This window comes from Oncorhynchus nerka, linkage group LG27 (assembly GCF_034236695.1).
Source record: "Oncorhynchus nerka isolate Pitt River linkage group LG27, Oner_Uvic_2.0, whole genome shotgun sequence".
Taxonomy (NCBI): Eukaryota; Metazoa; Chordata; class Actinopteri; order Salmoniformes; family Salmonidae; genus Oncorhynchus; species Oncorhynchus nerka.
In genome coordinates, this window is record NC_088422.1 from 108,992,134 (window position 1) to 109,017,034 (window position 24,901).

At 43.9% G+C, this 24,901-nt stretch overlaps 1 protein-coding gene and 1 long non-coding RNA gene across 3 annotated transcripts in view; one reads left to right on the plus strand and one right to left on the minus strand.

Moving 5' to 3' along the window:
• Positions 1–1,765, minus strand: part of LOC115123498 (serine/threonine-protein phosphatase 5-like) — a 42,990-nt gene extending 41,225 nt beyond the window's left edge. The window contains exon 1 of the mRNA XM_065012522.1: positions 1,578–1,765. Coding sequence (XP_064868594.1) covers positions 1,578–1,674 — 97 coding nt within the window. The 5' untranslated portion in view covers positions 1,675–1,765. The remainder of the gene's footprint in view (positions 1–1,577) is intronic.
• Positions 1,168–4,800, plus strand: LOC135565460 (uncharacterized). Of its 2 annotated transcripts, none has more exons than XR_010461626.1 (2): positions 1,168–1,382; positions 3,364–4,800. It is a non-coding gene; the product is annotated as an uncharacterized LOC135565460 (long non-coding RNA). The 2 variants fall into 2 exon arrangements; XR_010461625.1 differs by lacking the exon at positions 1,168–1,382 and adding an exon at positions 1,901–2,020.
• The last annotated feature ends 20,101 nt before the right edge of the window (positions 4,801–24,901 follow it).

Sequence of the window (24,901 nt, forward strand, 5' to 3'; positions counted from 1 at the left end):
CGCTGACCAAAAGAACAGGTAAACTTGTCTACTATGGGGGATAGTAGATTGACATTTGTTTGTTACTGATCATCTTGTTGGCTGTAAGTAAATGTGGACAGTTATTCTAATATCTTCAAAGTGCACATCAAATTCGTTAAGAAGGACCTCACATCATTGCATCCTTGACTTGCATGTTCTGTTAATATGAATTACCATCATCTAAATGTGATTTCTGTCATTCTGAGCAACGTGGGTGGACGCCCTAATCAGGTTTTGGACCCAATGCATATGGGTCTGGCAGATTTATCAAATTTCTGGAAAATTTTAAAATGTTGCTGGTCAAATGTCTAGTGCCACTTCTTCCTAATGTAAACCCTGCTAGGGTAACTACAGTACCTAGCTACCACATAGAAACTCATTCTACTACAGTAACTAGCTACCCCATAGAAACTCTCCCTTGTATCTCTCTGACATAATGCATCCCCTCCCATCTGTCTCTCTTCATCACCCTGACAGTTTTCAGAGGTGGTGTGTAGTAGTGTAAAGCTGAGCAGCAGAAAGCTCAATTAGAAGACTATGGCCAGGGTACTGTAGTATAGCAGGGTACTGTAGTATAGCAGTAATGTAGTGTTGCAGGGCACCATAACAGGGAACTGTAGTGGACCAGCTTGTCTAATTTGACATATTTTCTCATCTATTTACCAATATACTTCGATGGTTGATATGACAATGTGCAGCCACTTGCACATCAAGTTATGGCCATGTAGCTAGTTAGCCATTTCAATCAGTGCACTTTAATGTTTTGGACATTCTGATTTGCCTTGAACATAAACCATGATCTGGCCATTATCTTCAGCCTATTGACGTGGTATCCCGAGTAACTCTAAACATTGCAAGAGAACAAACAGCGTTACTTGTATTACTTTGCTAGATACATTTATCCCCCTGTTAGCTACAGAAGTAAAGGCAGCGAGCTAGCAAACGTTAGCTTATCTCCCGCATAATGATCGGCTACGTGCCAAACTACTACTAGTAACCATGTGTTGTGATTTGGGCTATTCTGTGTTAAGTTAATGATATCTCGGGTGAGACAGGTTTTGTTTCCAAACGACCAAAGACATTTTGACGGGTGTCAAAATGAAAACCAAAACAGCGCTAGCTAGAGTAGCTAACGTCAGGCAGGAATGAATGACTTGATGTGTACACGAGTCAGTGTGATAAAAGTTTCTGCCACAACGTTAGATACATTCTGGTTGGTGTCTTCCGAGATAAACTACGACATACTGGATGATCATATCATTTCACACAATTATAAATATTACATGGAATATGAATGGATCGTGTTTGTTTTTTTAACAAGACCCGAGCTGACGACAAAACGGCACCACACAACTCTTGAGGTACTTTTTGGTTATCTTAGCATAGTGTTGGTTAGCATAGCATATACTGCAACTGTCCATTAAAAGCAATGCGCCGTTCAGCTCGTTAGCTACCTAGCGTTAGCATAGCAAGGGCGCTGGATTTTGATCATTTACAGACGTTGTCCATATTGAAAGATAACGGTGATAGACAACTTCACATGGTTGAAATCCTACCTTTAAAGTAATTATTCGCCTTCTCCTTGAATATCTCTGCATTTGTATCTTCCTCCGCCATCTTCTCCTTGCTCCCGGTTGCCGTATCGTTCGCCATTGACAGTATAGTCGCAAAGGGCGTCCGCTGCAGTCCTATGGTCTCAAACTGGACTCACAGAGTTTCTAAACCCAGAGGTGCTACATCACGAGACTTCCGGGAACGCTAACGAAACAGACCTAACAGACCAGACCGGAGTTTGACACAAGTACAAATGATTCATTGGTTGTTAGTTTTCTCAAAATCTTAAGGCACAACCTAGATTCGAGTCAATGTAGCCAAGTAGTTGAACATGTTATTATTACATCATCGTGAGTGACAAACTGACACGTTTTCATTTTCGTCAAAAACAACTATTGATGCGAGACGACCGTTATACCTAGTGAGGTATCGACGCATGAATGTAGTAAGCCAACGTCACCATAAATTCACCTACAAGTGTGATCAGGGGATTCTATTGGAGAAGCAGTTTATGCTTCTCCTCATACTGTACTGTCTTTTTTGCTATACTTTTCCAATGCCAGATCCGGGGTCAGTTTTCAATTGCTTCCCTAAAGTGTGAACTGACTGGGGTACCAGAGTTGTCCTAATTTAAAAAAGAAAATAACAATAATTATCTCAATTATTGACACCTAGGTTTTCCAGGAAATAAGCAGAATTTCGGGGATGTTATTTTTTAAAGAAGTGAAACTGAAAGAATGTGTAGTCTACAATAGATTGTAATTTGCCAAATGTTACACCCACTGAGCTGCCTGTCATTTCATGATAATTCAGAATAAAACAACAGCCTTTACTGTTTTGGAAATATTACCTATGCTGGCTCATTATTAGGCCGTACAGAATTATCACAGGGGCTGCAAGTAACAGGGGGAAACAGTGTGAATCAACCTCCAGGGGGCAGAGATCTGCAGAAGATAAACCTGGAAAGATTGTAACGTGTGGAGGGGGGGTTATCTATAGGTTTAGAGAGGGTGGAGCAGGTAAAGGAGATAAACCTGGAAAGATTGTAATGTGTGGAGGGGGGGTTATCTATAGGTTTAAAGAGGGTGGAGCAGGTAAAGGAGATAAACCTGGCCAGATTGTAACGTGTCTGGTCAGGTTTATCTCCTTTACCTGCTCCACCCTCTCTAAACCTATAGATAACCCCCCCTCCACACGTTACAAACCCCATGGGGTAGCCTAGTGGTTAGAGCGTTGGACTAGTAACCGGAAGGTTGCAAGTTCAAACCACTGAGCTGACAAGGTACAAATCTGTCATTCTGCCCCTGAACAGGCACTGTTCCTAGGCCGTCATTGAAAATAAGAATTTGTTATTAACTGACTTGCCTAGTAAAATAAAATAAAATAAAAAATGTCCTACGCCTTACACTCTGCCCCATGGCATGACCACTCTACCCCCTGCCCCATCCATTACCCCCCTGCCCCATCCATGACCCCCTTACCCCCTGTCCTGCCACCCACCCCCTCTATCCCCCACCACCCTCCCTATGTCCTACTCCTTACCCCCTGCCCCATCCATTACCCCCTTACCCCCCCTGTCCTGCCACCCACCACCCTCCCTATGTCTTACTCCTTACCCCCCTGCCCCATCCATTACCCCCTTACCCCCCCCTCTATCCCCCCACCACCCTCCCTATGTCCTACTCTCTACCCATGCCCCATGTCCCTTACCAGATTGTAGTGTGTGGTATACACTCCCTACCCTCTACCCGTGCCCCATAACCTGACCCCTCTGCCCTTCTTGTCTAGTCCATCTGTGCTGACTGAGGTATGCGGATGTTGTGTGTTTCCTGCCAGCTGGACTCAGCATGTGGACCATGATGCTGCAAGAGGACGGGGACAGAACTACACAGGTCTCTCTCCAAACCCTGAGTCACCTGACATCCCTCTAGTGGTGTGGGGGCTGTGCTTTGGCAAAGTGGGTGGGGTTATATCCTGCCTGTTTGGCCACAGTGTCTCCTGACCCCTCCTGTCTCAGCCTCCAGTATTTATGTTGCAGTAGTTCATGTGTCGGGGGACTAGGGTCAGTCTGTTATATCTGGAGTATTTCTCCTGTCTTATCCAGTGTTCTGTGTTAATTTAAGTATGCTCTCTCTAATTCTCTCTTTCTTTCTTTCTCTCTCTCGGAGGACCTGAGCCCTAGGACCAAGCCTCAGGACTACCTGGCATGATGACTCCTTGCTGTCCCCAGTCCACCTGGCCGTGCTGCTGCTCCAGTTTCAACTGTTCTGCCTGCGGCTATGGAACCCTGACCTGTTCACCGGACGTGCTACCTGTCCCAGACCTGCTGTTTTTAACTCTCTGGAGACAGCAGGAGCGGTAGAGATACTCTCAATGATCGGCTATGAAAAGCCAACTGACACTTACTCCTGAGGTGCTGACTTGTTGCACCCTCGACAACTACTGTGATTATTATTATTTGACCTTGCTGGTCATTTATGAACATCTTGGCCATGTTCTGTTATAATCTCCACCCGGCACAGCCAGAAGAGGACTGGCCACCCCTCATAGACTGGTTCCTCTCTAGGTTTCTTCCTAGGTTTTGGCCTTTCTAGGGATTTTTTTTCTAGCCACCGTGCTTCTACACCTGCATTGCTTGCTGTTTGGGGTTTTAGGCTGGGTTTCTGTACATCACTTTGAGATATCAGCTGATGTAAGAAGGGCTATATAAATACATTTGATTTGATTTGATTCTGGAATTGTGATGTGCATGTTAGGATTTTTCATCGTGAATGCTGCTCTGGAGGCAGCTCTGCAGAGTGGTCATTAGCTGGCACAGCCACAAAGTCATAACATCTGATTCTAAACCTAAATCTAACCTTAACCGAACTGCTAACCCTAAACTTTAAGAATAATAAGCACATTTTTGCTGTCATGAATTTTCACAATTTTGCCAGCTATCTAAGGGGAAATCGCTCAGTTCTGCCTCCAGGACAAGACTGATGACAATACATGTAAACATGTGAAGTTCAGTTAAAAAGTGTATATTTCATGGAAATAATTTGAACTGCAAGACAACATTATGTATAGATTAGTGCTTATGAAGCAATATATGAATGCAACGTTATTCTACATGTGAAACTGTATTGTATTTCTGAATTACCTCATCATCGTTGTTGCTTACAGCTGATTTGATTGTACAGTTCAAACAAAGTGGTTCAAATGAATAAAATCTGGTTTAGAGAATGAGTGGTGTAACATATACGCTGGGAGTCAGGAAGCAGGTGCAGAAGGTAAGTTTAATGATCGGGAATCAAGGTAAGACAGGAATCAAGGTAAGACAGGAATCAAGGTAAGACAGGAATCAAGGTAAGACAGGAATCAAGGTAAGACAGGAATCAAGGTAAGACAGGAATCAAGGTAAGACCAGAGATTGAATGGGTTGTTTGTAGAAAGAGAATTCAAGGAATTGTTATGATCTTCCTTACTCTGCTAGGTAAAGTTATATGGTTTAAAAATATATTTTGGGATTAGTTCCCTCCTCTATGGTGATCACGGTCACCTGCTTCACGTCTTACGTCACCAGAAAATATAAACACAACATGTGAAGTGTATAAGGGCACAAGGCGAGACCCAGATGCAGACACGGGAGGCAGATGGTTTGAGTCTTTGATATTTATTAAACAATCCAAAAGGGGTAAAAGAATGGTCAGGCAAAAGGTCAAAACCAGTTCAAAGTCCAGGAGGTCAGGGCAGGCAGAATGGTCAAGCAGGTGAGTCCAGAAAACAGGCAAGGGTCAAAACCGGGAGGACTAGCAAAAAGAGAATAGAAGCAGGAGTACAGGAATACACACTGGTTGACTTGAAAAACATACAAGATGAACTGGCACTTAGAGACAGGAAACACAGGGATAAATACACTGGCACTTAGAGACAGGAAACACAGGGATAAATACACTGGCACTTAGAGACAGGAAACACAGGGATAAATACACTGGCACTTAGAGACAGGAAACACAGGGATAAATACACTGGCACTTAGAGACAGGAAACACAGGGATAAATACACTGGGGGAAATAAGTGACACCTGGAGGGGGTGGAGACAATAACGAGGACAGGTGAAACAGATCAGGGTGTGACAAAGTGTGGGTTCCATGTTTATATACTGAACTAAAATATAAACACAACATGTAAAGTGTTGGTCCCATGTTTCATGAGCTAAAATAAAATGTTCCATGTTGCAAAAAAAAACTATTTCTCTCTAATGTTTTGCACATGTTGTTACCATCCCTGTTAGTGAGCATTTTTACTTTCCCAGGATAAACCATCCACCTGACAGATGTGGCATATCAAGAAGTTGATTAAACAACATGATCATTATCACAGGTGCACCTTGTGCTGGTGACGATAAAAGGCCACTAAAATGTGCCGTTTTGTCACAACACAATGCCACAGATATCTTAAGTTTTGAGGGAGCATACAATTGGCATGCTGACTGCAGGAATGTCCACCAGATCATTTGCCAGATAATTGAATGTTCAATTCTTTACCATAAACCGCCTCCCACTTAGTTTTATAGAATTTGGCAGTACGTCCAACCGGCCTCACAACTGCAGACCATGTGCATGGCGTAGTGTGGGCAAGCGGTTTCCTGATGTCAACATTGTGAACAGAGTGCCCCAGGGTGGCGGTGGCGGTGGGGTTATGGTATGGAAAGTCATAATCTACGGACAACGAACACAATTGCATTTGATTGATGGCAATTACGGACTACAAAGGGAAACACGGCCGCGAGCTGCCCAGTGACGCAAGCCTACCAGACGAGCTAAATGCCATTTATGCTCCTTTCGATGCAAGAAACACTGAAGCATTCATGAGAGCACCAGCTGTTATGGACAACTATATGATCACGCTCCCCGCGGGGCCAGACGGATTACCAGGATGTGTACGCAGAGCCTGCGCGGACCAACTGGCAAGTGTCTCTACTGACATTTTCAACCTCTCCCAGACCGAGTCTGTAATACCTACATGTTTCAAACAGACCACCATAGTCCCTGTGCCCAAGAAAGCGAAGATAACCTGTCTAAATGATTACCGGAATGCCAAGTCTAGGACCAAAAGGCGCCTTCTATCCCCCAGCCATAAGACTGCTGAACAATTAATCAACAGGCCACCCAGACTATATACATTGACGACCCCTTGTTTTTACAATGCTGCTTCTCGCTATTTATTATCTATGCATAGTCACTTTACAAATTACCTCAACTAACCTGTACCCGTAATTTTCTTGTTACTTTTTGATTTCATGTATTAGATTTTTTTTTTTTTACTTTAATAAGTAAACATTATCTTAACTCTATTTCTTAAACTGCATTGTTGGTTAAGGGCTTGTAAGAAAGCATTTTACAGTAAGGTCTACCTGTTGTATTCGACGCATGTGACAAAATTTGATTTTGATTTGAATGCACAGAGATAATGTGACGAGATCCTGAGGCCCATTGTCATGCCATTCATCCGCCACCATCATCTCTTCAGCATGATAATGCACTGACCTATTTCGCAAGGATCTGTATACAATTCCTGGAAGCTGAAAATGTCAGAGTTTTTCAATGGCCTGCATACTCACCAGACATGTCACCCATTGAGCATGTTTGGGATGCTTTGTGTCGTGTACGACAGCGTGTTCCAGTTTCCGCCAATATCCAGCAACTTCTCACAGACATTGAAGGGGAGTGGGACAACTCTATGTAAAGGAGATGTGTCACGCTGCATGAGGCAAATGATGATCCACACCCCTACCTTTTTTAAAGTTAATTGTGACCAACAGATGCATATCTGTATCCCCAGTCATGTGAAATTCATAGATTAGGGCCTAATGAATTTAGTTCATTTGACTGATTTTCTCATATGAACTGTAACACAGTCAAATATTTGAAATTGTTCCATGTTGCATTTCTATTTTTGTTCTGTATACATACATCATAGGAACTAAAAATTAACAGCTATGCCACTGTGGGATTCTGGGAAAAATAAAAGGCCTAAATTGACAAACACAGGTCCATAACCTTAGATGGAGATTCTGGCACTCTCCTGGTGCTTATGGTGTTAAAACAAAGATGTCATTGGAGAATCAACTAATTTGAATGGGAATTGAACAAAGTTAAGTAAAGGAGGATCACATCAAAAACCTCAGCCAATATTTGCTCACTATTGATTTGATGGCTTTTAAGTGTCTTTGTTATAGAGTACATGATCCACTCCAAAAACATGTAAGAATATCAATCAACTGTTAACAAAATGTCCAAAGAGAAGCCAGAAGTATACAGAATGGACAGAAGTATACAGAATGTCTGCACAGAGGTGGATCAGAGAATCACCAGCAGCAAGAGAGACATCATTGATGTATACAGAGAAGAGAGTCGGTCAAAGAATTGAACCCTGTGGCACCCCCATAGAGACTGCCAGAGGTCCGGACAACAGGCCCTCCGATTTGACACACTGAACTCTGCCAGAGAAGTAGTTGGTAAACCAGGCGAGGCATTCATTTGAGAAACCAAGGCTGTCGATTCTGCCAACAAGAATGTGCTGATTGACAGAGCCGAAAGCCTTGGCCAGGTCAATGAATACGGCTGCACAGTAATGTCTCTTATTGACGGTGGTTATGATATCGTTTAGGACCTTGAGCATGGCAGGGGTGTACCCATGACCAGCTCTGAAACCAGATTGCATAGCGGAGAAGGTACGGTGAGATTCAAAATGGTCGGTAATCTGGTTGTTAACTTGGCTTTCGAATACCTTAGAAAGACAGGGTAGGATAGATATAGGTCTGTAGCAGTTTGGGTCTAGAGGGGGATGACCGCGACAGCTTTCCAATCTTTGGGAATCTCAGATGATACGAAAGAGAGGTTGAACAGGCTAGTAATAAGGGTTGCAAACCATTTTGGCAGATACTTTTAGAAAGAGAGGGTCCAGATTGTCTAGCCCGGCTTATTTGTAGAAGTCCAGATTTTGCAGCTCTTTCAGAACATCAGCTATCTGGATTTGGGTGAAGGAGAAATGGTGGGGGCTTGGGCGGGTTTGCTGTGGAGGGTGCAGGGCAGTTGACCGGGGTAGGGGTAGCCAGGTGGAAAGCATGGCCAGCTGTAGAGAAATGCTTACTGAAATTCTCAATTATTGTGGATTTATCGGTGGTAACAGTGTTTCCTGGCCTCAGAGCAGTGGGCAGCTGGGAGGACGTGCTCTTATTCTCCATGGACTTTACAGTGTCCCATAACTTTTTTGAGTTTGTACTACAGGATGCAAATTCGATGCTAATGCAGAACGCCATAGGATGTTTTTGTGCTGGTCAAGGGCAGTCAGGTCTGGAGTGAACCAAGGACTATATCTATTCCTAGTTCTCCATTTTTTGAACGGGCCATGCTTATTTAAGATGGTGAGGAAGGCACTTTTAAGGAATAGACAGGCATCCTCTACTGACGGGATGAGGTCAATGTCATTCCAGGATACCCTGGCTAGGTTGATTAGAAAGTCATGCTCGCAGAAGTGTTTTAGGGAGCGTTTGACAGTGATGCGGGGTGGTCTTTTGATCGCAGACCCATTACGGATGCAGGCAATGAGGCAGTGATTGCTGAGATCTTGATTGAAAACAGCAGAGGTGTATTTGGAGGGCGAGTTAGTTAGGATGATATCTATGAGGGTGCCCGTGTTTACGGATTTGGGGTTGTACCTGGTATGTTCATTGATCATTTGTGTGAGATTGAGGGCATCAAGCTTAGATTGTAGGATGGCCGGGGTGTTAAGCATGTTCCAGTTTAGGTCACCTAGTAGCATGAGCTCAGAAAATAGACGGGGTGGCACAGCTGGTGTTGGGGGCACAGCTGGGGCCAGAGGTTGTTTCTGGAAAGGTGAATTTTTAGTAAGTAGGAGCTCGAATTGTTTGGTTTACAGACCTGTATAGTAAGACAGAACTCTGCAGGCTATCTCTGCAGTAGATTGCAACACCGCCCCCTTTGGCAGTTCTATCTTGGCGGAAAATGTTATCGTTAGGGATGGAGATTTCAGGGGTTTTGGTGGTTTTCCTAAGCCAGGATTCAGACACGGCTAAGACAGCCGGGTTGGCAGAGTGTGCTAAAGCAGTGGGTAAAAAAAAACTTAGGGAGTAGGCTTCTAATGTTAACATGCATGAAACCAAGGCTTTTACGGTTACAGAAGTCAACAAATGAGAGCACCTGGGGAATAGGAGTGGACTACAGGACCTGGATGAACCTCTACATCACCAGAGGAACAGAGGATAAGTAGGATAAGGGTACGGCTAAAAGCTATACCATTTTTATTTTTAATTTTACATTTATTTAACTAGGCAAGTCAATTAAGAACAAAATCTTATTTTCAATGACGGCCTAGGAACAGTGGGTTAACTGCCTGTTCAGGGGCAGAACGACAGATTTGTACCTTCTCAGCTAGGGGATATGAACTTGCAACCTTTCGGTTGCTAGCCCAACGCTCTAACCACTAGGCTACCCTGCCGCCCCAGAAATGGCCGTCTAGCACGTTCGGAACAGAGCGTACAAGGAGCAGGTTTCTGGGCACGATAGCATAGATTCCAGGCATAGTGTACAGACAAAGGTAAGGTAGGATGTGAGTACATTGGAGGTAAACCTAGGCATTGAGTAATGATGAGAGAGATATATTCTCTGGAGACGTTTAACCTGTTGCTTCTACCCGGGACGCTTGCGTCCCAACTAGAGCTCTGGAAATGCAAATGCGCTACGCTAAATGCTAATAGTATTAGTTAAAACTCAAAAGTTCATTAAAATACACATGCAGGGTATCGAATTAAAGCTACACTCGTTGTGAATCCAGGCAACAAGTCAGATTTTTAAAATGCTTTTCGGCGAAAGCATGAGAAGCTATTATCTGATAGCATGCAACACCCCAAAAGACCCACAGGGGACGTAAACAAAATAATTAGCATTTCGGCGTTACACAAACCGCACAATAAAATAGAAAACATTCATTACCTTTCACCATCTTCTTTGTTGGCACTCCTAGATGTCCCATAAACACTATTTGGGTCTTTATTTCGATTAAATCGGTCCATATAAAGCCTAGATATCGTTATATGTAGACTGTGTGATAAACGAAAAAAACATCGTTTCAAAACGTAACGTCATTTTTAAAATTCAAAAAGTCGACGATAAACTTTCACAAAACACTTCGAAATACGTTTGTAATGCAACTTTAGGTATTAGTAAATGTTAATAAGCGATAAAATTCATCAGGAGGCGATGTAAAGATCATTAGCTGTCCGTCTGGAAAAATGTCCGGCTAGAAACTCAACGAAAATATCCGGTCCTAGACCGGATTAGATACGGTGTCCTGTATGTGTTTGACCAAGAAAAAACTCGAAGGGAAATGACAAGACTCTAGACACCCTGTGGAAGCTGTAGGTACTGCAACCTCAGTCAATTAATTGTGGTTCACGTTTATCAATGGGTTCAAGTAGCGCATGGATATATTTTCCCCATTTTCAGTGATCAGTTTTTCCTGTGCTTTTCGATGTAAATGCCGTTCTGGTAAAGCCACAGCAGTGATTTAACCAGTTTTTTAAACGTCTGAGTGTTTTCTATCCACACAGACTAAGCAAATGCATATACTATATTCCTGGCATGAGTAGCAGGGCGCTGAAATGTTGCGCGATTTTTAACAGAATGTTCAAAAAAGTAGAGGGTCGACTGAAGAGGTTAAACTAGGTGATGTCATCGCATATGTAGGAGGTGGAACAACATGGTTGGTTAAGGCATATTGAGCAGGACTAGAGCCTCTACAGTGAAATAAGACAGTTATCACTAACCAGGACGGTAATGGACGAGGCATATTGATATTAGAGAGGAGCATGCATAGCCAAGTGATCATATGGGTCCAGTGAGTGGTTGGGCTGGCTGGGGACACGGCAATTCAAACAGTTAACAGGCCGGGGCTAATAAGCTAGCAGTTAGTAGGCTGGGGCTAGCAAGCTAGCAGTTAGCAGACCGGGTCTAGCAAGTTAGCAGAAGGGCCTTTGGGGGACATCGCGATGGAGGTAAGTCTGTTTTTGCCTCTTCGTGCGGTGATGTCGATAGACCAGTCATGGATTCGTAGGGTTCCAAGTAGCTCTAGGTAGCTAGAAGGCCGCGGTTAGCAGAATGGGCCTTCAGCGGACGTCGCACCTGAGAGGCCTGTTGGAATCCTCGGGCAGATTATGTTGTTATTCCAGTCGTAGAGGATCGGCGGGGTTCCGCGGCCCGTACCGGCAGTAGAAGGGGTCCGGATATTGTAGCCCAGGAGTTGGCTTCGGTGGTAGCCCAGGAGCCCTAGCCGGGCTAGCTTCAGGCTAATTGGTGCTTGCTCCGGGATGGAAACGCTAGCCAGGAGTGGTCACCCAGGATTGCGGTTAGCTAGTTGCGAAGATCCTGATGAAAATGTTCAGAGTTTGCGGTAGGAGTCCGGGGATATGTAGAAAAAATAGGTCCGTTATGCTCTGGTTTGAGTCACATTGTACACACTGGCGAGAGCTTTCCGAGCTAAATGTTAGCTGATGACCGCTAGCAGTGGTTTGCTGACTGATAGCTGGTAGCTAGTTAGCTGACTAGCTTCAGTTGAGGGATTCCAGATCCGAAGTAAATAGAAATACTTTAGAAAAAAACAGATCCACGCCACATTGGGTGAGGCGGGTTGCAGGAGAGGATTTAGAGGTTGAGGTTTTGGAAAATATTAAAAAGATAAGCAAAGAAAAATATATAAAAAGATATATACAAGGGACAGGACAAAGACGTCTGACTGCTACGCCATCTTGGATAATATAAGAATTGATCAACTCTGCACGCAACACTAGACTCTATTATTATGGTGGGAGATTTTAATATGGTCTTAAATACGTCTATGGACCGGAAAGGAAACCACACTACAAACTATCACCCACAGACACTTAAGGAAATCATGAATGTCATGGATATATTGGAATTAGTGGATATATGGAGACTTAAATACCCTGACCTAGTGAGATTTACATGGCGGAGGCTTAATCAAGCTAGTCGCCATTCTCTCTGGCACCGAAAGTTTTAAAAAGTGTTGATTGGGGACAGAATGCGGTCGGATCATCACATAATTGTCATACATATATTACTCTTACAGAAGTTTCACGTGGGCAAGGATATTGGAAATGTAATCAAAGCCTACTAGATGATAAATTGTTTAGAACTAGGACAGAAGAATTTATAACTGACTTTTTCAGACATAACACAGGTACAGCAGATCCCCTTATTGTATGGGACACTTTTAAATGTTCCTTTAGAGGCCATGCAATTCAGTACTCATCTATAAAACAAAAGCAATTTAGATCAAGAGTCCATATTAACAAAGGCAATTGAAGGACTAACAGTACAGTTAGATAGAAATAAAAACTGTACCATAGAGGCATAGAATAAGTTAGAGGGAAAACAAAAAGAAATGGAAAAACATATTCAAAAAAGATCCAGTGTAATATATTATAGAAATATTGCGAACTGGATGGAATATGGGGTAAAATGCACCAAATTACTTTTCAATATTCAATATAGAAATGCTACCAAAAATGTTTTATTGAAACTTGTTACAAATGATGGAGTCAAGCACGATTCACTTAATTATATTTTGGAAGAGGAAGTAATGTACTTTAAGAATATGTTTTAGTTTCAGTCTCCTCCATCTCCACTAACCGAAGCTAATTGTACGGATTTTTCCCCCTAATAATAATAATGTAAAATTAACATCTGTACAGAAAGACTCATGTGAAGGCCAAATTACAGAGGAGGAATTTCTTGATGCAATTAAAGCCTTTAAGTCTGGGAATACTACAGGGCTGGATAGCATACCAGTGGAGATATACTAAACTTTTTTTTATATATTCAGAGGACCATTATTAGCATGTTTTAAACACTCCTATATAAAATGGTAGATTATCGGACATGCAAACAAGAAGGTCTGATATCATTATTACTGAAACAGGACCGAAGTGGTATATATATAAAGATCCAGTCCATAAAAAAAATTGGAGGCATCTTACACTTCAATGTTGTGATGCAAATATCGTAGCAAAATGCTTTGTGCATAGAATTAAAAAACTATTGTCAGATATTATTCATCCTAATCAGACAGGTTTTTTACATGGACGATACATTTGAGATAATATAAGACATGTACTGGAAACAATAGAATACTATGAAATATCAGGGACACCAAGCCTGGTTTTCATAGCTGATTTTGAAAAGGCTTTTGATAAAGTATGACTGGAGTTTATATATAAATGCTCTTATAAAATGGGTTAAAGTTATGTATAGTTACCTTAGGTGTAAAATAGTAAATAATGGCTACATCTCAGAAAGTTTTAAACTATCTAGAAGAGTAAAACAAGGTTGTCCACTATCGGCATATCCTTTTATTATTGCCACCGAAATGTTAGCTGTACACTTCCGGGTTGGAGCGAGCGGTCGCATCCGCGCTTCGGTCTGCTTCGGTCTGCAGGTTGTATAACTTTTCATTACATTTCATTACATTTCATTATAGTACAACGGTTTGATTTGTCTAATCTTAGCAATTTCTTCTTAGCTAGCTACATAGCCGTCTTTGTATCAAAGATAATTGCGTAATTATCGTATTTCGTCGTCCTCCTATCTGCCCAGCAGCTAGCCAGCTAGCTAACGTTCACCGTCTACCGTAGCACTGTAGTAACTATCACACTCAACTGAACGACTTGATTAGTGTAGTGTTAGCTAGCTACATAGTTGTCTTTGCTGTCTTCGTATCCAAGATAATTGTGTAGTTTAGAGTGTGTAGTCTTAGAGCGATTATCTTAATTTACCGAGGTTAGCTAGCCAGCTATTTGTCGTCCTTAACGTAGAGTCACTCCTAGCTAGCCAACAGCTAGCCAACGTCTACTGAATAGAACTTTCGCATTCCGGTCGCATTCCGCTTCGCTCCACAGGTAGTATCACATTTTCATTTCATTTCATTACAGTCCCAACGGTGTGATTTGTTTGATCGTAGCTAGCTACATAGCTAGCTACATAGCCGTATTTGTTTCAAAGATAATTGTGTAGTCTAGAGCGATTTTCTAGGTTAGCTAGCCAGCTATTGTCGTTCTTTTAACGCAACGTAACGTAATCAACACTGCTAGCTGGCCAGCTGGCCCCGAATAGCAGCATTGTAGAAACTTTACACTCAACGGAACGACTTGATTAGTGTAGTGTCAACAACGCAGCCACTGCCAGCTAGCCTACAAAGTCAACAACGCAGCCACTGCCAGCTAGCCTACCTCAGCAGTACTGTATCATTTTAATCATTTTAGTCAATTAGATTCTTGCTACGTAAGCTTAACTTTCTGAACATTCGAGACGTGTAGTCCACTTGTCATTCCAATCTCCTTTGCATTAGCGTAGCCTCTTCTCTAGCCTGTCAACTATGTGTCTGTCTATCCCTGTTCTCTCCTCTCTGCACAGACCATACAAACGCTCCACACCCGCGTGGCCGCGCCACCCTAATCTGGTGGTCCCAGCGCGCACGACCCACGTGGAGTTCCAGGTCTCCGGTAGCCTCTGGAACTGCCGATCTGCGGCCAACAAGGCAGAGTTCATCTCAGCCTATGCCTCCCTCCAGTCCCTCGACTTCTTGGCACTGACGGAAACATGGATCACCACAGACAACACCGCTACTCCTACTGCTCTCTCTTCGTCCGCCCACGTGTTCTCGCACACCCCGAGAGCTTCTGGTCAGCGGGGTGGTGGCACCGGGATCCTCATCTCTCCCAAGTGGTCATTCTCTCTTTCTCCCCTTACCCATCTGTCTATCGCCTCCTTTGAATTCCATGCTGTCACAGTTACCAGCCCTTTCAAGTTTAACATCCTTATCATTTATCGCCCTCCAGGTTCCCTCGGAGAGTTCATCAATGAGCTTGATGCCTTGATAAGCTCCTTTCCTGAGGACGGCTCACCTCTCACAGTTCTGGGCGACTTTAACCTCCCCACGTCTACCTTTGACTCATTCCTCTCTGCCTCCTTCTTTCCACTCCTCTCCTCTTTTGACCTCACCCTCTCACCTTCCCCCTACTCACAAGGCAGGCAATACGCTCGACCTCATCTTTACTAGATGCTGTTCTTCCACTAACCTCATTGCAACTCCCCTCCAAGTCTCCGACCACTACCTTGTATCCTTTTCCCTCTCGCTCTCATCCAACACTTCCCACACTGCCCCTACTTGGATGGTATCGCGCCGTCCCAACCTTCGCTCTCTCTCCCCGCTACTCTCTCCTCTTCCATCCTATCATCTCTTCCCTCTGCTCAAACCTTCTCCAACCTATCTCCTGATTCTGCCTCCTCAACCCTCCTCTCCTCCCTTTCTGCATCCTTTGACTCTCTATGTCCCCTATCCTCCAGGCCGGCTCGGTCCTCCCCTCCCGCTCCGTGGCTCGACGACTCATTGCGAGCTCACAGAACAGGGCTCCGGGCAGCCGAGCGGAAATGGAGGAAAACTCGCCTCCCTGCGGACCTGGCATCCTTTCACTCCCTCCTCTCTACATTTTCCTCCTCTGTCTCTGCTGCTAAAGCCACTTTCTACCACTCTAAATTCCAAGCATCTGCCTCTAACCCTAGGAAGCTCTTTGCCACCTTCTCCTCCCTCCTGAATCCTCCTCCCCCTCCCCCTCCTCCCTCTCTGCAGATGACTTCGTCAACCATTTTGAAAAGAAGGTCGACGACATCCGATCCTCGTTTGCTAAGTCAAACGACACCGCTGGTTCTGCTCACACTGCCCTACCCTGTGCTCTGACCTCTTTCTCCCCTCTCTCTCCAGATGACATCTCGCGTCTTGTGACGGCCGACCGCCCAACAACCTGCCCGCTTGACCCTATCCCCTCCTCTCTTCTCCAGAACATTTCCGGTGACCTTCTCCCTTACCTCACCTCGCTCATCAACTCATCCCTGACCGCTGGCTACGTCCCTCCCGTCTTCAAGAGAGCGAGAGTTGCACCCCTTCTGAAAAAAGCCCTGACCTCAGTCCTATAGAAAACTTGTGGGCAGAACTGAAAAAGCGTGTGCGAGCAAAGAGGCCTACAAACCTGACTCAGTTACCCCAGCTCTGTCAGGAGGAATGGGCCAAAATTCACCCAACTTATTGTGGGAAGCTTGTGGAAGGCTACCCGAAACGTTTGACCCAAGTTAAACTATTTAAAGGCAATGCTACCAAATACTAATTGAGTGTATGTAAACTTCTGACCCACTGGGAATGTGATGACATAAATAAAAGCTGAAATTAATCATTCTCTCTACTATTATTCTGACATTTCACATTCTTAAAATAAAGTGGTGATCCTAACTGTGGTTACAAAACAGTGTTCTCACCACACCAGTTCTACATAGTTACAAGACAGTGTTCTCACCACACCAGTTCTACATAGTTACAAGACAGTGTTCTCACCACACCAGTTCTACATAGTTACAAGACAGTGTTCTCGCCACACCAGTTCTATATAGTTACAAGACAGTGTTCTCACTACACCAGTTCTATATAGTTACAAAACAGTGTTCTCACCACACCAGTTCTACATAGTTACAAGACAGTATTCTCACCACACCAGTTCTATATAGTTACAAGACAGTGTTCTCACCACACCAGTTCTACATAGTTACAAGACAGTGTTCTCACCACACCAGTTCTACGGTATATAAGTTACAAGACAGTGTTCTCACCACACCAGTTCTACGGTATATAAGTTACAAGACAGTGTTCTCACCACACCAGTTCTATATAGTTACAAGACAGTGTTCTCACCACACCAGTTCTATATAGTTACAAGACAGTGTTCTCGCCACACCAGTTCTATATAGTTACAAGACAGTGTTCTCACCACACCAGTTCTACATAGTTACAAGACAGTGTTCTCACCACACCAGTTCTACGGTATATAAGTTACAAGACAGTGTTCTCACCACACCAGTTCTACGGTATATAAGTTACAAAACAGTGTTCTCACCACACCAGTTCTATATAGTTACAAGACAGTGTTCTCACCACACCAGTTCTATATAGTTACAAGACAGTGTTCTCACCACACCAGTTCTATATAGTTACAAGACAGTGTTCTCACCACACCAGTTCTATATAAGTTACAAGACAGTGTTCTCACCACACCAGTTCTATATAGTTACAAGACAGTGTTCTCACCACACCAGTTCTACGGTATATAAGTTACAAGACAGTGTTCTCACCACACCAGTTCTATATAGTTACAAGACAGTGTTCTCGCCACACCAGTTCTATATAGTTACAAAACAGTGTTCTCACCACACCAGTTCTACATAGTTACAAGACAGTGTTCTCACCACACCAGTTCTACGGTATATAAGTTACAAGACAGTGTTCTCACCACACCAGTTCTATATAGTTACAAGACAGTGTTCTCACCACACCAGTTCTATATAGTTACAAGACAGTGTTCTCACCACACCAGTTCTACGGTATATAAGTTACAAGACAGTGTTCTCACCACACCAGTTCTACGGTATATAAGTTACAAGACAGTGTTCTCACCACACCAGTTCTATATAGTTACAAAACAGTGTTCTCACCACACCAGTTCTACATAGTTACAAGACAGTGTTCTCACCACACCAGTTCTACGGTATATAAGTTACAAGACAGTGTTCTCACCACACCAGTTCTATATAGTTACAAGACAGTGTTCTCACCACACCAGTTCTATATAGTTACAAGACAGTGTTCTCACCACACCAGTTCTACGGTATATAAGTTACAAGACAGTGTTCTCACCACACCAGTTCTACGGTATATAAGTTACAAGACAGTGTTCTCACCACACCAGTTCTATATAGTTACAAGACAGTGTTCTCACCACACCAGTTCTATATAGTTACAAGACAGTGTTCTCACCACACCAGTTCTACATAGTTACAAGACAGTGTTCTCACCACACCAGTTCTACGGTATATAAGTTACAAGACAGTGTTCTCACCACACCAGTTCTACGGTATATAAGTTACAAGACAGTGTTCTCACCACACCAGTTCTATGTAGTTACAAGACAGTGTTCTCACCACACCAGTTCTATATAGTTACAAGACAGTGTTCTCACCACACCAGTTCTACGGTATATAAGTTACAAGACAGTGTTCTCGCCACACCAGTTCTATATAGTTACAAGACAGTGTTCTCACCACACCAGTTCTATATAGTTACAAGACAGTGTTTTCACCACACCAGTTCTTTGCCATCTTGTACATGTTGGCAGCCCTGGCATAAATATCACAGACCTCCTCCATCTTGGATGAACCTCTGCTTCAACAGAATAAGAGTAAAAGAGCCAGTGGCACTAAACAGGTGGTATCAGGATTAGTAACACAGTGTAGGAACAGTCATACGGTATAAACACAGTGTAGGAACAGTCATACGGTATAAACACAGTGTAGGAACAGTCATACGGTATAAACACAGTGTAGGAACAGTCATACGGTATAAACACAGTGTAGGAACAGTCATACGGTATAAACAGTGTAGGAACAGTCATACGGTATAAACACAGTGTAGGAACAGTCATACGGTATAAACACAGTGTAGGAACAGTCATACGGTATAAACACAGTGTAGGAACAGTCATACGTGTAGGAACAGTCATACGGTATAAACACAGTGTAGGAACAGTCATACGGTATAAACACAGTGTAGGAACAGTCATACGGTATAAACACAGTGTAGGAACAGTCATACGGTATAAACACAGTGTAGGAACAGTCATACGGTATAAACACAGTGTAGGAACAGTCATACGGTGTAGGAACAGTAAACAAACAGTGTAGGAACAGTCATACGGTATAAACACAGTGTAGGAACAGTCATACGGTATAAACACAGTGTAGGAACAGTCATACGGTATAAACACAGTGTAGGAACAGTCATACGGTATAAACAGTGTAGGAACAGTCATACGGTATAAACACAGTGTAGGAACAGTCATACGGTATAAACACAGTGTAGGAACAGTCATACGGTATAAACACAGTGTAGGAACAGTCATACGGTATAAACACAGTGTAGGAACAGTCATACGGTATAAACACAGTGTAGGAACAGTCATACGGTATAAACACAGTGTAGGAACAGTCATAAACACAGTGTAGGAACAGTCATACGGTATAAACACAGTGTAGGAACAGTCATACGGTATAAACACAGTGTAGGAACAGTCATACGGTATAAACACAGTGTAGGAACAGTCATACGGTATAAACACAGTGTAGGAACAGTCATAGGAAAACACAGTGTAGGAACAGTCATACGGTATAAACACAGTGTAGGAACAGTCATACGGTATAAACACAGTGTAGGAACAGTCATATAAACAGTGTAGGAACAGTCATACGGTATAAACAGTGTAGGAACAGTCACGGTATAAACACAGTGTAGGAACAGTCATACGGTATAAACACAGTGTAGGAACAGTCATACGGTATAAACACAGTGTAGGAACAGTCATACGGTATAAACACAGTGTAGGAACAGTCATACGGTATAAACACAGTGTAGGAACAGTCATACGGTATAAACACAGTGTAGGAACAGTCATACGGTATAAACACAGTGTAGGAACAGTCATACGGTATAAACACAGTGTAGGAACAGTCATACAGTCATACGGTATAAACACAGTGTAGGAACAGTCATACGGTATAAACACAGTGTAGGAACAGTCATACGGTATAAACAGTGTAGGAACAGTCATACGGTATAAACACAGTGTAGGAACAGTCATACGGTATAAACACAGTGTAGGAACAGTCATACGGTATAAACACAGTGTAGGAACAGTCATACGGTATAAACACAGTGTAGGAACAGTCATACGGTATAAACACAGTGTAGGAACAGTCATACGGTATAAACAGTGTAGGAACAGTCATACGGTATAAACACAGTGTAGGAACAGTCATACGGTATAAACACAGTGTAGGAACAGTCATACGGTATAAACACAGTGTAGGAACAGTCATACGGTATAAACACAGTGTAGGAACAGTCATACGGTATAAACACAGTGTAGGAACAGTCATACGGTATAAACACAGTGTAGGAACAGTCATACGGTATAAACACAGTGTAGGAACAGTCATACGGTATAAACACAGTGTAGGAACAGTCATACACAGTGTAGGAACAGTCATACAGTATAAACAGTGTAGGAACAGTCATACGGTATAAACACAGTGTAGGAACAGTCATACGGTATAAACACAGTGTAGGAACAGTCATACGGTATAAACACAGTGTAGGAACAGTCATACGGTATAAACACAGTGTAGGAACAGTCATACGGTATAAACACAGTGTAGGAACAGTCATACGGTATAAACACAGTGTAGGAACAGTCATACGGTGTAGGAACAAACAGTGTAGGAACAGTCATACGGTATAAACACAGTGTAGGAACAGTCATACGGTATAAACACAGTGTAGGAACAGTCATACGGTATAAACACAGTGTAGGAACAGTCATACGGTATAAACACAGTGTAGGAACAGTCATACGGTATAAACACAGTGTAGGAACAGTCATACGGTATAAACACAGTGTAGGAACAGTCATACGGTATAAACACAGTGTAGGAACAGTCATACGGTATAAACACAGTGTAGGAACAGTCATACGGTATAAACACAGTGTAGGAACAGTCATACGGTATAAACAGTGTAGGAACAGTCATACGGTATAAACACAGTGTAGGAACAGTCATACGGTATAAACACAGTGTAGGAACAGTCATACGGTATAAACACAGTGTAGGAACAGTCATACGGTATAAACACAGTGTAGGAACAGTCATACGGTATAAACACAGTGTAGGAACAGTCATACGGTATAAACACAGTGTAGGAACAGTCATACGGTATAAACACAGTGTAGGAACAGTCATACGGTGTAAACACAGTGTAGGAACAGTCATACGGCATAGGCTTTGTTTCAATAGTGTAAAGTATATCACCGACTGTATTGGCTAAAACTACCGTTATAATATATACGTTTGAAGGTGTGCATTAGATTAGGCAACAATTATTATTTAGGCTTTATAAGAAAAAGAAGTCATATCATATTGAGAAACATCAGAAAGTAGTCATCATCAATGTTTACAGTAAAGTGCGAAGACAATACTTTAGTAGTGGATTGGATCAGGTGGATTGGATCAGATGGGTTGGATCAGATGGGTTGGATCAGATGGGTTGGATCAGATGGGTTGGATCAGATGGGTTGGATCAGGTGGATTGGATCAGATGGGTTGGATCAGATGAATTGGATCAGATGGGTTGGATCAGGTGGATTGGATCAGATGGGTTGGATCAGATGGGTTGGATCAGGTGGGTTGGATTAGGTGGATTGGATCAGATGGGTTGGATCAGATGGGTAACATTATGTAACACTAATGTTAGATCCTAACACTAAATGTTAGACGTCATCATTTCGAAATCAGCTGACACTGGGCTGTGAAGTCGCTAAATAAGTAGCCATAGTAAAGAAATGACAAACATTTGCTTTATTTTACTCATGTGTTACCAGCAAATATATGTGTACAACTTAATGCAAGTCAAAGAACTCACAAGTTCAACTGTTTGGGTATTTTGTTTTTGGACAACAGGAGAACGTTTGCTAACTTACGTTGGCTAAATTACTTTGTTGTCTTGATTGCTAGCTCGCTAAGCTAACTACTAGCTGGATGATTAAATTGCACTAACGTTAGTATACCAATAATATTACTGTTTTCTTCGACAATGAACAGGGGGTAGTTGTAACTATATGGGTCTGGTAACTAGTAGCGAACTAGCTAGCGTTATTCTACCATTTACAATTGCTAGCTAAGCTAACGGGGCTAGTTAGCTGGAATTCTCACCTAAACAACGCCCCAAAAAACGTCTGAGATGATTTCAGTTTATTTTCAGCCTCAGTCATTAGGGCCGAGGCTTCCATCTCTTTTCCAGAGTTGTCCATGCTTGTAACAACTAGCAAGCTAGCTAGTTTAAGGTGGCAGTTGAGCAAGTAACAGGACACTGTCCAGCTAGTAGCTACAGTATGGGTTCTTCCTGTCACATCACCTCGAGAATCTCAATTGCATCCTCCACGCGTCGGCTCTACTCACTGCCTCAAAAGCCATTGGATAAGAAAGCCAGAGAGGAACCTCCTACCAAATGTATGACCACATTAGAGACACATGTTTCCCACAGAGAGCTTGAAAACAAATCAAACATTAGTCAGGTTTCCATCCAATTGGCTTAACTTTCTGAACACTCGAGACGTGTCATTCCAATCTCCTTTGCATTAGCGTAGCCTCTTGTGTAGCCTGTCAACTATGTGTCTGTCTATCCCTGTTCTCTCCTCTCTGCACAGACCATACAAACGCTCCACACCGCGTGGCCGCGGCCACCCTAATCTGGTGGTCCCAGCGCGCACGACCCACGTGGAGTTCCAGGTCTCCGGTAGCCTCTGGAACTGCCGATCTGCGGCCAACAAGGCAGAGTTCATCTCAGCCTATGCCTCCCTCCAGTCCCTCGACCCTCGACCCCTATCCTCCAGGCCGGCTCGGTCCTCCCCTCCCGCTCCGTGGCTCGACGACTCATTGCGAGCTCACAGAACAGGGCTCCGGGCAGCCGAGCGGAAATGGAGGAAAACTCGCCTCCCTGCGGACCTGGCATCCTTTCACTCCCTCCTCTCTACATTTTCCTCTTCTCTCTCTGCTGCTAAAGCCACTTTCTACCACTCTAAATTCCAAGCATCTGCCTCTAACCCTAGGAAGCTCTTTGCCACCTTCTCCTCCCTCCTGAATCCTCCTCCCCTCCCCCCTCCTCCCTCTCTGCAGATGACTTCGTCAAACCATTTTGAAAAGAAGGTCGACGACATCCGATCCTCGTTTGCTAAGTCAAACGACACCGCTGGTTCTGCTCACACTGCCCTACCCTGTGCTCTGACCTCTTTCTCCCCTCTCTCCAGATGAAATCTCGCGTCTTGTGACGGACGGCCGCCCAACAACCTGCCCGCTTGACCCTATCCCCTCCTCTCTTCTCCAGACCATTTCCGGAGACCTTCTCCCTTACCTCACCTCGCTCATCAACTCATCCCTGACCGCTGGCTATGTCCCTTCCGTCTTCAAGAGAGCGAGAGTTGCACCCCTTCTGAAAAAACCTACACTCGATCCCTCCGATGTCAACAACTACAGACCAGTATCCCTTCTTTCTTTTCTCTCCAAAACTCTTGAACGTGCCGTCCTTGGCCAGCTCTCCCGCTATCTCTCTCAGAATGACCTTCTTGATCCAAATCAGTCAGGTTTCAAGACTAGTCATTCAACTGAGACTGCTCTTCTCTGTATCACGGAGGCGCTCCGCACTGCTAAAGTTAACTCTCTCTCCTCTGCTCTCATCCTTCTAAACCTATCGGCTGCCTTCGATACTGTGAACCATCAGATCCTCCTCTCCACCCTCTCCGAGTTGGGCATCTCCGGCGCGGCCCACGCTTGGATTGCGTCCTACCTGACAGGTCGCTCCTACCAGGTGGCGTGGCGAGAATCTGTCTCCTCACCACGTGCTCTCACCACTGGTGTCCCCCAGGGCTCTGTTCTAGGCCCTCTCCTATTCTCGCTATACACCAAGTCACTTGGCTCTGTCATAACCTCACATGGTCTCTCCTATCATTGCTATGCAGACGACACACAATTAATCTTCTCCTTTCCCCCTTCTGACGACCAGGTGGCAAATCGCATCTCTGCATGTCTGGCAGACATATCAGTGTGGATGACGGATCATCACCTCAAGCTGAACCTCGGCAAGACGGAGCTGCTCTTCCTCCCGGGAAGGACTGCCCGTTCCATGATCTCGCCATCACGGTTGACAACTCCATTGTGTCCTCCTCCCAGAGCGCTAAGAACCTTGGCGTGATCCTGGACAACACCCTGTCGTTCTCAAATAACATCAAGGCGGTGGCCCGTTCCTGTAGGTTCATGCTCTACAACATCCGCAGAGTACGACCCTGCCTCACACAGGAAGCGGCGCAGGTCCTAATCCAGGCACTTGTCATCTCCTGTCTGGATTACTGCAACTCGCTGTTGGCTGGGCTCCCTGCCTGTGCCATTAAACCCCTACAGCTCATCCAGAACGCCGCAGCCCGTCTGGTGTTCAACCTTCCCAAGTTCTCTCACGTCACCCCGCTCCTCCGCTCTCTCCACTGGCTTCCAGTTGAAGCTCGCATCCGCTACAAGACCATGGTGCTTGCCTACGGAGCTGTGA